General features: G+C 41.6%; 1 protein-coding gene across 1 annotated transcript; it reads left to right on the top strand.

Moving 5' to 3' along the window:
• Positions 1 to 1083: 1083 nt before the first annotated feature.
• LNP1 (leukemia NUP98 fusion partner 1) lies at positions 1084 to 9941 on the top strand. The gene is made up of 3 exons (XM_058019196.1): positions 1084 to 1239; positions 7465 to 7710; positions 9741 to 9941. Exons 1-3 carry the CDS (start codon positions 1093 to 1095, stop codon positions 9939 to 9941), a joined length of 594 nt encoding a protein of 197 aa, XP_057875179.1. The 5' UTR covers positions 1084 to 1092.
• The last annotated feature ends 5160 nt before the right edge of the window (positions 9942 to 15101 follow it).

Here is a 15101-nt window from a genome sequence, read left to right as displayed (position 1 = left end):
CACCAGCCCAACAGGCTCTACAGCCCCAGAGCCCTCATTGTCCTCCTGCCAGGCCCCAAAGCACATAACACATCTTCCAGTTTCATACCATGCAGACAACAGTTTAATGAAAAACAACAGTTTTTGTGTTATATCAGAGATTTTTAAATAAAGGAGGCGTAAAAATGACAACAAATTATTACAGCCACAGTGCAGTAATTGCAGTACAGAGCCCGGAGGAGACCCTCAGCACAGACACCACGTAGGGTACATGTGCTCAGTTTAGACACTTGGTCTGAGGGCCAGAAGTCATTCCCTGGCCCTGTTCTGTTGTGTGGGAGAGGCAAGGCCTGTATAGTTTACACCCAGGGCTGGTAAGGAGGAACCAGCACATTTTTACCCTGAGTGCATTCAAGTGAGGCAGGGCCTCCCATACCCCTGATATGGCAGATGAAATCACTTAGGTGAAAAGCAGCAGCTGCAAAATTTCCCTGTCTGTCATAACCCAAAAATGAATGAGCAGTTGCTTTAGGAAGGGTTTCTACCCAGGCAGATGATGTTTCTGAAATGCTGAAGGAGGAGCAGAGGCAGCAGAAGTCAGAAGAGAGAGAGAGAGCAGCAGAGAGAGTGGGCCCTTTGTGCTCCCTCCCACAGAGCCAGCCAGTTTCTGACCAGCATCAATATGTCAATGCTGCTTCTCAAAAATCACAAGCCCACTTTGGGCCTGCCCCCTGCAGGCATGTAACTGTGGGCAATTCTGCATTGGTATTGACAGCTGGGGCACTCAGCAGCAGCACAGGGAGCAGCCCCAGCCCTGCCACCCACCCCCTGGGGCAGTGTCATATTGGACATCGCTGCAATGGAAAGGTTAAAGGAAACCTAGTTGAAAAGAGATAAGAAAGGGCTGACTTTGTGTTTAGACAGTGCCTGGGGCTGCAGTGGGACGGGTTTTGGGGAGGGAGTGCAGAAAGAGTGTTTGAAACTGTGTGTCTGCTCCCTTTGTTGGCAGAACAGTGTGGAGCTACTGGCTTGGTGGTGGAATTTCACCTCTGTCTGGCTTTGCCTTGTCTGGCTGGGAGACCCCCCCCATCTCCAGGTTTGGAGCATCTGTGCATGGAATATGATGAAGATGATGATATTTTCTTTGCAAAATGGATGAGCAGCTTCTGGGGCCACAACTTGATCGATGAGGAGAAGGAAGGCAGAGGCCACAAGAAACGTCAGCCACAACTCTGGAGTGAGAGGAGAGCATCCCTGCCGGTAAGAGCTGTGTGCAGCTTTCTCTGTGTGTGCACTGGTGTATGTATAAATGTGAGTTCCATCCCCTGAGGCACAGCCCCAGGGATGTATGAGAAGTATCGGCCACCTTGCCAAGTAAATTCAGCTCCTGCTGGCAGCTGCTACTTGCTTTTTGAGTGTAGCTGTCTGACAGGGTCAAGCTCTGGGGTCTTAGCATACAGAAAACTGGCAAACTCCAAGAAAAGTGATGATAGGGCCAGAAATGTAAGGAGAAATGTGTAATAGCTGCGTAACTATGTGCTACAGTGTTGTTCTGGCTGCTCAGCACAACCTGGTAGACATCAAAACATTTTGCACCTGCATACATAAAGACTGCCAGTAACAAGGCTGTTCTCATGTGAAAAACTGTGTAATTCCATATGTATTAAAAGGGTTTTGACCTAATTATGCAACTATATTGTCTCCAGGAAGTTTGACCCTTTAGACTTACCTGAGACTTACCTGTTTTCAGGTAAGTGTAACTTCTGTTTTAAGCTAGAGGACGCAGTCCCTCCTGTTTTAAAACATCTGACTCTGAAAACAATTATACAACACATAAGCTTACCAAACTGTGAAGTAAGATTTTAGGGTAGAAGTACAATCTTAAATCCAAACAGTTGGGAAAGGGGCAGGTTCATGTTCAGAAGGTCACACACAACTGTCTAAGTGATTATCAAAATTAGATTAAACTGAAAACTGTTCATAGTCTTCTCTTTATTCAAATATTGTTTCTTTCATTTCAGCTTTTAAAAGAACATTTAGGTGGTCCAAACCAACCTGTCTCCTTTTTTTCCCAACTACATCAGTTGTCTTAACAAAGATACTATGTTTCCTTACAAACCATTTTAAAATTATATCCTTTGATCATTATGGCTGCAATGAAGCAAATGCTAATATATTGGAGAGGAGCAGACAATCTTTCCCAAACTTTTTTTTTGTGCCATTCTATGTTTCCACCTTGCAAGCTCTTATCCTCTGCAGCTGTCAGGTTCTAAGCTGTGGGATTTTTCATTTCCAAAAAAATTGGCTAAGAAAACCAATGAGTCCAAAACTACTTCCTCCCTCTTTGAATTCATGGGCAGGCTGGAGAGATAACCTTCATTCATAACTTCTGGTCTGATCAGCCATATTTGTTATTTACTCTTATATCTCACCTCAGCCACAGATTGCAAGACAGACTCTGAGCTAGAGCTTTGCTGCTGTATTCCATCAAAATGCTGAATACATAACATTTATTAATGGGAGGGGAAGGAGGTTAATTAATTTTATTGTATTTTACTTTTTTCTCTCAGAGATCCATACATATGTGATTTCTCTAGCCTCAAGAGAAACTGGAGTGTAAGAATGCACTTTAAATCTCTTTCTATTCAGCAAGGTGCTGAACACATCTTGTATATTTGTCTGTATTAGCATGTCCTTGTATTCTGTTTGTTCAAAAGCTATTTAAAGAGTTAGCTAATAGCTATTCAAGTACTTTGCTACACTTGCATTCCTGAACCCATTCCTTGAATTTAGATTAAGTTGGCTGACAGAAAGACTATGACTTTTTGATGTTACTGTTTAACAAGCTAAAGATATTGTGTATACTTAATTACATCTGACCTTTACATTAATGCTTCACACAAATTTGTCTTGCTCCACTGGTTTCATATAGAAGATGTAAATTTTAACTGCTTTATTTCTCAGTGCCAGATGTTGACTGGAGGAATGAGACATCAATATTTGTCTGGGGATTTTATAATTTGCGGATACATCTTGAAATGAACTCCTGATTTGGAAGCTGAGTAGTTGGTAGCAAAGAGCAGTACTATGTTTTGTCTAACCAAAGCCAAAAGTTAAACAAATGGGCACTACTGATGCCTTGTAAATACCTCCAGAAAGAGCATCTCCTTGTTGAGAGCAGTAACTTGAGAACTATTGCATCTGGATGTGTGGGTTTTGCACAGTTACTCCAAATTATAACTACTGTAAGATTCATTATTGCAAATTATAACCTTTGTAATATTCAAAACACTGGCGCTGTTATTTAAATATTGTCTTCATTTTATCAGAACAGTGCTAATTATCAGGAGGAATAATAACTGAGGTTAGAGTGCATCTCTTCTGAAAGCTAAAACCTCCACAGCAGGTCACAGCGTACCCTTTCTTCTGTCTCAGCACTGAAAATCAAGATAATTCCACTGTCTAAAATCAAGTCAGCAAGTTCTGGCACAGCTTTGGGAAAAGCTCCTTATGCAGGTACAGTGGTACTGCCAAAAGAGCACTGCCAGCTCACTTGGTCTCATATCCAAAGCTTTATTCAGGGCACCAGCAGCAGAGCAATTCTGCCCATGGGAACTGCTTCAGCACCCCCAGCCTTGTGATGCTGCATTGTAAAGTGCTCTCAGGGGAGCACGAAAGTTGGTTCTGCTGGAAAATCACTTTCAGCTCCAAACTGCTGTGTTGGTCTTTGTAGTTTTTCTTGTACTATAGTGAGACACTCAAGCCATTGCTTCCACCACAACGACAAAAATTAAATTCCTGTGGTATCCTATCATGGTACAGCCCCCATCCTAAGTATGGATATAGCTTTGAATAACTCCTAAACTAACAACAGTTTTCATATTTTTTCCCCCCCAGTATCTTTGTATACCTCACAAACGCCACTGAGATGAGCTTTGCAAAATGCTTTTGCCATTGTCATTCACACTTTGCAGAGGGGAACACAAAATTATATCCATCCTACACTGGGTCACTTGCAAGTCAAGCTAAAACATGTAACTCCAATCTGTCAGGCTAAAACAACATGTAACTCCACTGTCCTGGAAAGCTCAGAGCTCTGTGTGTTGCTGTGGGCCAACACTAAATGTAAAAATTGCCTGGGGACAATTAAGTCAGCTGTTTCCATCTCCTTTATTTAACTTGTTCCCCTGGCAAACTTTAGACAAATTAACTGTGATACCTTTTTTGAAGCCTCCAGCTATGACTTTCCTTGTCACATTCCAGTTACCTTACATCATTTAGGTTCAGAACATGTCTTACCTCCCAGACATTATATTGTAAGGAAAAGATTGGAGACAAAGGAGAACTGATAAGAAGTTTACAGCCCTATACATGGATCCACCTTCAAACAGACATTGTTTCTCACGGGGGAAAATTGCTAGGAGTGGCAGCAGAACAAATGACTGCTGTTGAAGTTACTGACATTTAATTTAAACTAAACTTAAACTGAACATCTACCACAACGTTGTTATTATAGACGAATTGAAGGCCAGACTAAAATATTTTAAAGAAATATATTCTTGTCTGTAAGCGTCTTGGAAGGAAATGAAGCCATGGGAGAGCATCTGAATGTCAGATGTTCCAAAATATCCCTAAAATACTCGGGTCATTGTGTGAACTCCAGCAAACAATGAACACTTGTGCTGACACACTGAAGATTAATGTTCTTACTGACAGCTGTGCAAGCTCTCAGATCAAGCCCAAAAGATGTAAACAATTAACTTGTCTACAACAGAAACTGAGAAAGAGATAAGACAAATTATACTGACAACAATTTTTGTTGTGTGAAGTATTTTTGTTTGTGTACCTTTTATGTGTTTGAGATTGGCAATTAGCAGAATATTAGCTCTTTTGTAAATAGATACACTGAACATGGGTGGCCTTTGCCCAACATAGAAAAAAGGAGAACTAATGGGAATAAGAAACAATCCCTGAGATCCCCGGGTGCTTCCTAGCACTGGCAAACAATCCCCATTTTGATAGTGGAGAATTGAATGTATCATGCACAGGCACTGTGAGAGAAAGAACAGTCACAGCAATATGATTGCATAGACCTGTCAGTCTATCTTTACCCTTAGCCCACTGAGGCAGATGGGCATTTCAGAGAAAAGCTTGTCCCTTTTCTGGACCATTGCTGCCATATCAGTAGGTAAACTGCAGTCTTTTTGCTAAGGGCTTAACTGTAATTCTATCTGTGAAGGGAAACTAAAAAGTAATGTCTTAGTAAAAGAAAACATTTACAGTCTTTGCAAAACAAGATTGATAGAACACAACCCCCCATTTCAGCTGTCCTCCTGTGTTTGGTTTGGGCTTTTTTCCCAAACCCTCTAGGAACAGATACCAGTGATTTTTACCATGAGACAATTTTTATTTCCAGGAAAGAATATATGTTGATGCCATTAAAATGTCAGAGAAGACATTTAGCTTTTTGAGCCTGGCATGGCATGTGTTCTCCTGTCCCTCGAGCACAATATGATTGCTTTGATGCTTTCTATAGTAACAATACAATATGACCTTACAGAACTTGCAGCTGTATTGACTGGTTTGAAACCAAAGTAAAAATACTACAGCAGAAATCATTAACACTACTCTCAGAGGCTGTCCATAATACTGATCATAATAAGCTTATGCCTGGGAAAAAAATGGAACCAGTACCATAGATTTTGCAAGCACTCTTCAAATATTAGGTACTTCTGTCAGGTGCAAGATTTATTATTTTCAGCATCTCTCCTCAAGCCTGTCTAATGTGATGCAGCCACAGCCATATGAATGCACAGCCTCTCTATCCAGAGAAAGGCTGCATTGGTCCCTGTTGTGCCAGTACATTTATAGGAGCAAGGATATGTCCTGCACACAACTTCAGAGTGAATAAAGTTGTCTGCAGGACATATTTCAGGTCCCTTGCAGTCCAAGGTTTGTAGATTCACATGAACACTATACCCAGTTGGTTTAGTTTTCCCCTGTTTGTTAAAACAACAAAACAACCAATACACACACCACAAACCCTGCACTGAGTGTAAGGATTTTCTTAGAAAGCATTGCAGAACTGGTGGGATAAACCTTCCTTTGTTAGAAACAATCACAGCTCCCTTAAAGTCAGCAGAACTTCTCAGGGTTACTTAGTAACTGAAGGCTCAGCACCAGGCCTGTACAAAACAGAGAGTCCCAGTATCAAATAGGTTGGAAAAAACCCCTGAGATCATCGACTCTGACCTTTGACCCATCCACCACCATTCAACTAGACCATGGCACTGAGTGCCATGTCCTGTCCTTCCTTAAACATCTCCAGGGACAGTGACTTCACCACCTCCCTGGGCACTCTATTCCAATGTGTAGTCATCCTTCCTGTGGAGAAATTCCTTATAATGTTCAAAACAAAGATGCATTCAGAAATGTATGCCAGCAGCTGGGTGCCTGGAGTGCTTTAATCTGACACCTGCAGGGGTGTAATTTTCAGTACCTCCCATCTCTCACAACTTTCACCATCTGCATCTTACCTGTGTTCATCTACTCATCCTGAAAATCATCAACAGGGTTTGGGATATCCCCAGCTGTGTGGTGTCCTTCTCATGTCTCTCTTCTACAGGTCTGTCCCTTTCTAAAACCACCAATTTATGACTGCACAGGCCACAGCAGTTCTGTATCAGTTTAATCTCCTTTGCAGGCATTCAATTAAACACAGCTGATGCAGATCAATAGCTTTTATCTGCATGCCAGGCCTTGGAAAATTGAATCACACAGAAACCTAACAACTATCTATTCATTCTGACTTCAGTCATGCAAATATAATTGTAGAAGTCTGTTTCCTACTACTTCTTTGGTAGAGATGTGTCCCTCAGTACCCTGAAAGTGCTTCTTCATTAGTTCAAGACAAATGTACCCAAAAATCCTGCAGAAAATTCAAAGCTGGGCAATAAAGCAATTTGTCTGCATGTAGACCGTGCTGAAAACTTGACAGAACTGGGTGAGAAATGGTTGCTGTCACACTCTAAACTCCAACAGCTGATAAGACCTGCAGCACTTGTGGGTCAAACCTCTTACCTGACTCGTCTGGCCAAAAAGGCTGGGTATTGCTTTTTGAGAGTCCTGCCTAAAAACTGCAACCAGGTGCAAGGCCTGAGTCTTTGAGGCTATGAAGAGTCCCAGTTCCTTTTCCTGTCAGTGAACACTAAGAGGACCCAGCACACTTTACATTTGAAATGTTAATTGTGTGCCAGAACTTATATCCTCAAACCCAAGAATCATAGGAAATTCTGCCCCTGCTGCGTCCAGAAAGCAAGTTCTTGGCAGTGTGATTCTCCTACACTTAAAAAGAAAGATACAGAATTCTGGGGAGGGTCTTTCACTTTGCACCACTGTTTGGGAGAGTGTCTGGGGCAGAAAAAAATCTGCCTTGTGTGTTCTGCTTTGCTATTCAATAGTCAACAAAGACCTTTTGTTTTTCAGGCCAAGCTTTCCTCTCTCCATACAACACGACTTCATGCTTCTGCCAAAGGCTCATCTTCAGGCCACCTCAGAGGCTCCAAGGAATTTCAAGAAGACCAAGATGTCAAATGTCACTGCCACAGGAAGGCAAGCAGAACACCTTCAGCAGACAGCTCATGTCCAGAGACAAGATCAAACTCCATTCAGGAATTTGCAGAGTCCTTTGAAAAGCAATTGCATCTCAAAAGCAAACGCTCAGTTTCTTTGGTAGGTAATAAGATCACTGCAGAAGAAAAAAAGCCCAACCAACCAAGTCAGCTTCATCCTTTGTGCAATTGCTGTGACTTTGCTGAGGGAAGTGCAGAAATAAACTCCAATTGTAATTTCTCATATTATATGGTCTCAAATGACTACGAGTAGCACAAACCAGGTTAAAGTTGTATCATTAGTGTGAGGATTCTTGATGTGGTGTTACTGCCCAGCTTATTCAGGAATGTTTATCCTCAAAATGAAACACCACACTGGCTCATGTGGCAATGTTTTCAGAGGTTTCTCTGGCTGTGGCCACAAAACATGACAATACAAACCCAGGTTTGCTTTACTTCTGCTGCAAGACTCAGCTCACTTTTTCACAGCTGCTGACCTGACTTGATCTATGTGGAGTTGTCTGTAACACTGCCAGACACTGCAGTGTTTGAGAGGCTTCTCATTTACCCCTCAGGACCCCATCCATCTGCTTTCTGCAGCGTCACCACACAGCTGCAGCAGCAGCTATTGCTATAGGTAGAACATATTTTATCTGCAAGGGCATGCAGGGGATTCTCTGCCTATTTCATCCTTCTCCCCATCATTCTGTCCAGAGCCATGAGCATTTTTTCTGGTGAGTGTTGATGAAATAGCCAATTGCCAATTTTTATCTAGACTTTAATATATTTTTATTATGATGCATAGTATCTGCTGTATCCTGCAATGGAAGAAAGGGTAATAAATCCCAACTCACTTTTAAGTATCAGGAAAACCCCAGCAAATTGTCACTCCATTCAAAAAGCTGTGCTTGAATAACCCCTGACATTAGCATCAAATAGCCATAGAAGGAAGTATCCTTTTTTTGTTCCAGGTTCTTGACACTGACAATTTGTATGGAAAAGTAGTTTTCAACTCTCTTTGCACAGCAAAAGAAGGGGAAAAATTTCTTTTCAATAGGCAGCATAATTACATGATCAGTCCCATAATTATAGTCCTTGCATGACCAATTGTCTAAAAATATGCAGAATTATGATGATGACAGCACTGTTACACCATGGTCAAAATTTCAAGTGTGCTCCCTAATCTTCTTTTTCCTCTTCAGGAACTACTCAATTGCTTTCATTTGGAAATTTACATTGCCTCATGTGCCAGCATTCACCAGTGGTTGTCTGCTTTATCATTTATAGTTTCTCAGAAATGCCTGTGGCCAGAAAGTCTATGAGTAGTAGTGTAGTAGTGAGTAGTAGTGTAGTTGATGTGTGATTAGGTATAGTGAGCACAATGCATTAATTATGGCTTCAGTTCCAGCTAAAAGCAGGGATTCCAGTGCCCCTCTGTAATCAGCAGTGAGATGTTTTGAGCTGTATTTTAATCTGTTTTTCAAGAAGACCAAGTTGTTGCCATTCCCTCAGTCACAATTGTAGTTTGGGAGATGTGAAGGACTTGTGAATCTCAAAGAACTGAGCAATAGGTCAGAGATCGGAAAGGAAATTTGGGCTTAAACCTGTGTCTTCAAATGGAGCATTTTTTTGCATTCAGAGCTGTGTGGGTGCAATTCAAACCACCATGATCAGACAGGTGAACACTTTGGGAAAGGTAATTCATCTCCTTCCCTGCATATTGCTTTTCTCATATAAATGTGTCTTTGAGAACCCTTCAGACCTTGTTTTCAGTGAGGTCTTTGCCAGCACTGAGAAGTCATCAGGGATGTAAAGATGGATCACATGAAAGGATAGAAACATGGAGTCTGGGCTGAAATCTCAGAACCCCTCTCTTTCTCCCTCCTATCTGCTCTCCTCTTCAAGTGCACTGAGCCTGTGACCCTTCTATCATATAGAGAGTAAAACCAAAGCATGTGTGTTGCTTCTTGCTGAGCTTTAGGGGGACTGGCTTGGGCCTTGAATTTGAGCCCATCATGGTAAAGCTGATCTTGGTGAGGAAGTTACTGGAACATTTTGTTACTCAGTGAAATAAAATAATGAGCTTTTTTGTTGTTGTTGTTCTTGTAGGAATCTCTTTTAATTCCCTGCTATTTTTTCCCTGTCTTTTAGCAACCTGAAGGTGCAAAAGAGAGACGAGAAAGAGAAAAATTGCATTTGAGAAAAAGCAAGTCTCATAAGAAAATGGGAGAGAAATCAGAGGCAAGGAGAGAGCGGGACGAAGCTGAAAGTTCAGAAGTACCTGCAAAACACAGTGAACAGTTTCCATCACAAGCAAGCAATCAGAAAGGTTATGTATCCACAGGCAGCTAGAATGCATTGAGAAAATCCATCTTAACACTCCCCCTGAAGAGCAGAGGGAGCATTTTTGTTCTGTTTTGACTAGAAGCAGCCTGTTAGCTAGAATAACCCCTAAGCTGTAAAATAAAAGTAAAAGCAACTGCATTGCTGGCACCATGTTACTACCTTCCTTTCTTTACTTTTGTCACTAGAAATATGACCTTTGTCATAGGAGTGTATCAGTAGCAAGATCCAAGTTAGAGATTAACCACCATAAGAGGATTTCAGGCATATTTAGCATTGTAGCAGGACAGTGGTGGATGCATTCCTTTAAGAGGAGGCCACCACCTATATGTTACAGAGCCATGCAAAGCCTTATGTTCCTTTTTTAATTGAAAACAGGCTTTTTGGTAGGTTTGGGAAGAAAAAAGTACATATAAACAGCCAACTGCTTCCTGACATTCACTTAGAATTGTCTTGAAAACAGGTATCTTTTTGCTCTGACAGTCTTTCAGCTCCAAATGTATGTAATTAAGAGAAGCCCATGTTCTCTTCTACACCTCCCTGATGGTTCACTTCTCACTGCTTTTCCTGTCACTCTGCTGTGTGACTCATTTCACTGGCATTTCCCAGCCCTCTCCCATGTCCTCAGTCCCATTTCCCCACTCACACAATTAGTTCTTTCTCTCAGCTTTACCCACAGAATTCACAGAATGACGAGGTTGGAAGAGATCTTAAAGATCAAGTCCAACCCATGCCCTAACACCTCAACTAAACCATGGCACTGAATGCCATATGCAGTCTTTTTTAAACATCACCTCATTACCTTGCTTCTTTTGTGACCTTTCCTCTCTCCCTTTACTAATTTACTGCCTTGTAGCTACCAACCTCTTCTGCTACAACTCTTGCTTCATTAACATCTGAATTCTCTAGTAAAACCAGAGATGTTCTGGTTCTCTTATATTTCCATAGAATATCTTCAAGGAGCTGATGGGGCATTGCAACCCTTTTTCCTTTTCCAGAATTTGGGCCAAACTGGCTGTCTCTGGTGAGCAGGACCATAGACAGGGAAAAGGCTGATCCTCTGGTTGAGGACCTCCTGAACACAGGTGTAAATCTCATCTCCACATGCTCACAAACACAGACACTCTCCCACAATCCCCCTATGCTCCCCTGTCTTCAAAGTGCCAGTGCTCTCTGCAGATACAACCCTTCTCTCTTTGGGAATAATCTTCCCAGGCCTAGTATGGAGAAAGCCTGATTTGGATAATACAGGGAGAAAAGAGTGAAGAGTAATGAAGTCATGAGCAAAAGTCAAGGTCTGATGGATATTCTTCCTGTGATTTTTCTGTAATTAACAAAAATCTTACTAATTTACCCTAGAGCCTTACTTTTGAATATTCAGCCCTTTAAAAGCTTAGGGCATCCTTAAGACTTTGTAACAGTTATAGACATTAAGGGATTGAGTTGTTTGGGGTTTTTTGTTTAGAGCTTTGGGGGATAGATAAGAAAGCAATTGAACCCTTACTGATGCTTGTAAATTGCTTCTTGCCTGGTAACATGTATTATAAACTAATAAATCTAATAATGGAAAAATGTTGTTCCTATGCATTGTTCCTGCCCTTCCCAATCCAGATTGAATTTTTGCAAAGTTCTTCTGTCAGCCAAAACTTAAATACTTTTCCTTTACGACCTTAATCAGAAGACTGCATTACAGAAGGTCTGGATAGAAATGAACATGGCCAGCTGTGTCTGAGCTCTCAGATAAAACCTCTCATGTACGTCTTTTCAGGTAGCAGCCTGTCCTCCCATCCTGGGAGAGCTGAATGCCATGGCTGCATCAGCTTTGCCTGCATTTCAGGTCATCAGCTGCCTCCTCCTGTTGAACAGACAGGTTAACTCAACAGGCCCCAGCAGAATTTGCTTGTGTTCATCAAATCAGTGTGCTGGTTGTACACCACACCTGATGGAAAGAAAATACCAAACAGAGCTAAAATAGGAGAGCCCTGTGTGGCTGCCTCTGGCTTGCTGGTCACCATCTCCCTGAAAGCACAGAGAAACCTCACTGCCACCAGGGCAGCTCTGCCTGCAAACAGCTCCCCTGTATTCCACCAAATCCCATTTGTCTGAAGGGAGGGTCTGGAAGTGTTCATGTGCTCTTGAACTGGCCCATCAGCCCCATGGTGTGACTCTGGAAACAGAAGCTTTCACACAGTGCTCTCTATTGACTCAGAAGTGTTCTCCTCCCTTGCTCTGTATCCTGGCTGATCAGACCAGGAGCCCTTTCCAGCTCTGTCCCTTCCAGTCTGAGCAATAGTATTACTTGGGTGGACTGAATCTTGCTTGATAGAATGAAATCATTCTCCGCAGAAATTAACAAGTATTCCATAAGAAATTGGGCATTTGGGAAGGCTGGTAACCATCCAAAGAGGAATCTGATTGCAATGGCACGTCTGATATTTCTGTCAGAAAGACTCCAGAGGGTTTCCATTCTCACAGTAGGTCACTAGTTCTGTGGCAAATGACATAAAAAATAGTCACTGCCTTGATTCCACCCTGAATTCCCAGGCAATGGGGCTGGCTGCAGGCAGTTTCTGCACAAACACCCATTCCTGGGCAAACACTGTTTGCTTTTTCTGCCCTTCCCAAGAGTGGGATGGCTGCAAGTTGTACCAGAGTCCAAACCATGGCCATGAAGGAAGTCAGGCTTCAGTGGGAAGTGAAGACAAAGGGATGAAGAAATCCATATGCTCACTAATAAGAAATATTGAAAACATTAAACAGAAAGGGGAGTGAGCAGGAAAACTGGTGTGATTCAAGGCACCCATGAAGGAAATATTAAACTTGCTGTGTTTACAAGTGGAAGACCATGGTCTGATGAAACACTCATCCCTGTGAATTCTTCCAGCAGTTCCGGCTAGCTGGAAAGTGCTCCTGTGGGAAGGGAAGATGTGGGTACATAGAAATCTTTCAAGAGCAGGAGAGATTTACACCCCAATGTTTTCTGAGAGGGCTGAGAAGAGGACATCAGTTGGGGTTACCTCATCTGTCAGGTGGGCATTCCCAAAGCAAAATATTTATGCTTGCTTCTCAGGTATTGTTTCATTGCAGCATGGTTTGGAGGATGAATTCAATTTTGAGTGCTGGCTAACTTATCATGTATTGGTATATGAAATGCCATATCCCACACAGGTAAAATGACGTAATAGCTGTATTTATGTAAATGCTCACAAGAATCCTTTCTGGGGAAAAAAGTAGGAGATATTTAAATGCAGGAATAAAAATGAAATAACCACAATGCATAACTGAAGAAGAATATAATACCTATTTTAAAAACCCATAAAATATTAAAGATGGAAAGTATTAAAATATTCTTTGGCAAGTTTTTGTTCTTTAGCACTAAAAAAGATATTTGGGTAAGCACAGCCCTGGCTCTGAATGCACCCAACGTACATGTGAATAGTATAAAACCATGTACAGATATAATCAGGCTTGATAACTGAAATTATTCACACAGCAATGAATCATAATCACAGGACTTTGAGCTTATCGCAGCTTTCTGCCAAAACTGTTGTAAACAGACAGGTCTTGAAATATTTCCAGAGCGATATTACAGCCAAAATCTAGTCATACAATGAGAGAATTGAACACTGAAATACAACAAACTTCATAAAGAATGCTCTGCCTGCAGTTGTTGTGCCAGAGCTTTAGGTAATTTTGTGAGAACAAATGTGAAAATAAACCCACTCATCAAAGAAAACATTGCTCGTAGCATGTTGATCTTCATTTTCACTGCCGTTTTAGACTGGCTTGACAGGTGCTATTGCTCCTATTAGGAGGATCCCTCTGAATCCCAGCTCAGTATCTACAGTTCTTTGGAAAAAGATAATTTCTCTCAGCTGTGTCATGTCCCTGAGGTCAGAGAGAAAATAAAGAGTGATACAATGAGCATCAATATTCTGTCATACGAGATGCATTCTTGTCCTTCTTATATGCTTGTCAAAATGCTTCAGTTCAGACAATTTCTAAACTGACAAAAGTTTTGGTGAATTGAGAAGACCAACCAGCTTGTGACAGTTGTACATGAATTTTCATAAAAAAGCCATCAAGGCCCCTACAGAGAGTCCTCAGGCTGGATAATTAGCACTGTTCCTGATAGTGATGTATCAAAAAAGAACTCTTTTATTGCTCTAAAGCTTGAGCAGAAGGATTCATGGACATGGTTGCCTGCAGCCACATCCCATGATATGAGGTGAATGCTAGGATTTGGTCCTTTGAAAACCAGCCCTTCCTGGACCATTATGCAATGGCTCTCATTTGATATGCTGCTCTTCCTGTATACACAAAATACATCTTCAAAGTTTCTCATGAGCTTTTTGAATATAGTGGGTCTACTCCCTGAGGACTCCTATATAGAGAAATCTGCCAGAAAGCCGCTACAGTGATTTCAGATTAGCACAAATTTATGCCTGCCAGAGAGGAATGATTAGAGCATTTCTTTGCTCTAGTGGTCCCAGCAGCAATAAAAGATCTTCAGGAAGAACAAAGTAACTTTGGGCTGCTCTCACCTATGCAGGACTGGCAACTGCACTTTAGCCAGCATTTGGGATAAATATAATATATATTCATGAATTCCTTTTTCATTGTGCCAAATTCTACACACCCACAGATGCAGGTGAAGCTGCTTCATCTTCTTTAATGCCTTTTGCATGGAACAAAAGGACTGTCACATTAGGATAATCCAGGTCTCAGCTGGTCAATGGACATCAACCATAATTTCCCTCACTCACTCAAGGTACTCACTGCAATGGGGTTTCCTAATCCAAAGCAATTCTGAGCTGAGATTGCTTAAGAGTGATAAGAAATTTCTTTTCAGTTGAAGCAAGATTTGGATCCATGTGCAATTTCCATGTGCAATTTCATGTCTGGTTCTACTAGAGAATTTTCAGCAAGGCTCAGATGTTGATGAAGCAAAAGTAGAATTGTAGCAGAAGAGGTTGGTAGCTGCAATTGGCGTCTTGGGGACTGACAGGAGCACAGAACTTCACTGCATGCACAGCTTTCATAAAGAGGGATTATGGCAAACCCTCAGGGCCTTATTTTCTTACTTGCAATATACAGAGTAGAGAATCTTGACTAAACCCTGAATGCTGGTGACTGAGAGGTGATACAACTGTGTGGAAGCTGCTGCAG

Source organism: Melospiza georgiana, chromosome 2, assembly GCF_028018845.1.
Source record: "Melospiza georgiana isolate bMelGeo1 chromosome 2, bMelGeo1.pri, whole genome shotgun sequence".
In the NCBI taxonomy this organism is placed as follows: Eukaryota; Metazoa; Chordata; class Aves; order Passeriformes; family Passerellidae; genus Melospiza; species Melospiza georgiana.
Note: the sequence above shows the minus strand (reverse complement) of the source record. Positions and strands in the feature narration are given on the sequence as shown.

What these genes read in the sequence shown, in the direction of transcription:
- LNP1 (XM_058019196.1), top strand. Translation starts at nt 1,093, where the DNA reads ATGGAATATGATGAAGATGATGATATTTTCTTTGCAAAATGGATGAGC. An exon ending in AGAGGAGAGCATCCCTGCCG is followed by an intron (nt 1,240 to 7,464) that starts GTAAGAGCTGTG and finishes TTTGTTTTTCAG; the next exon opens with GCCAAGCTTTCCTCTCTCCA. An exon ending in GCAAACGCTCAGTTTCTTTG is followed by an intron (nt 7,711 to 9,740) that starts GTAGGTAATAAG and finishes CCTGTCTTTTAG; the next exon opens with CAACCTGAAGGTGCAAAAGA.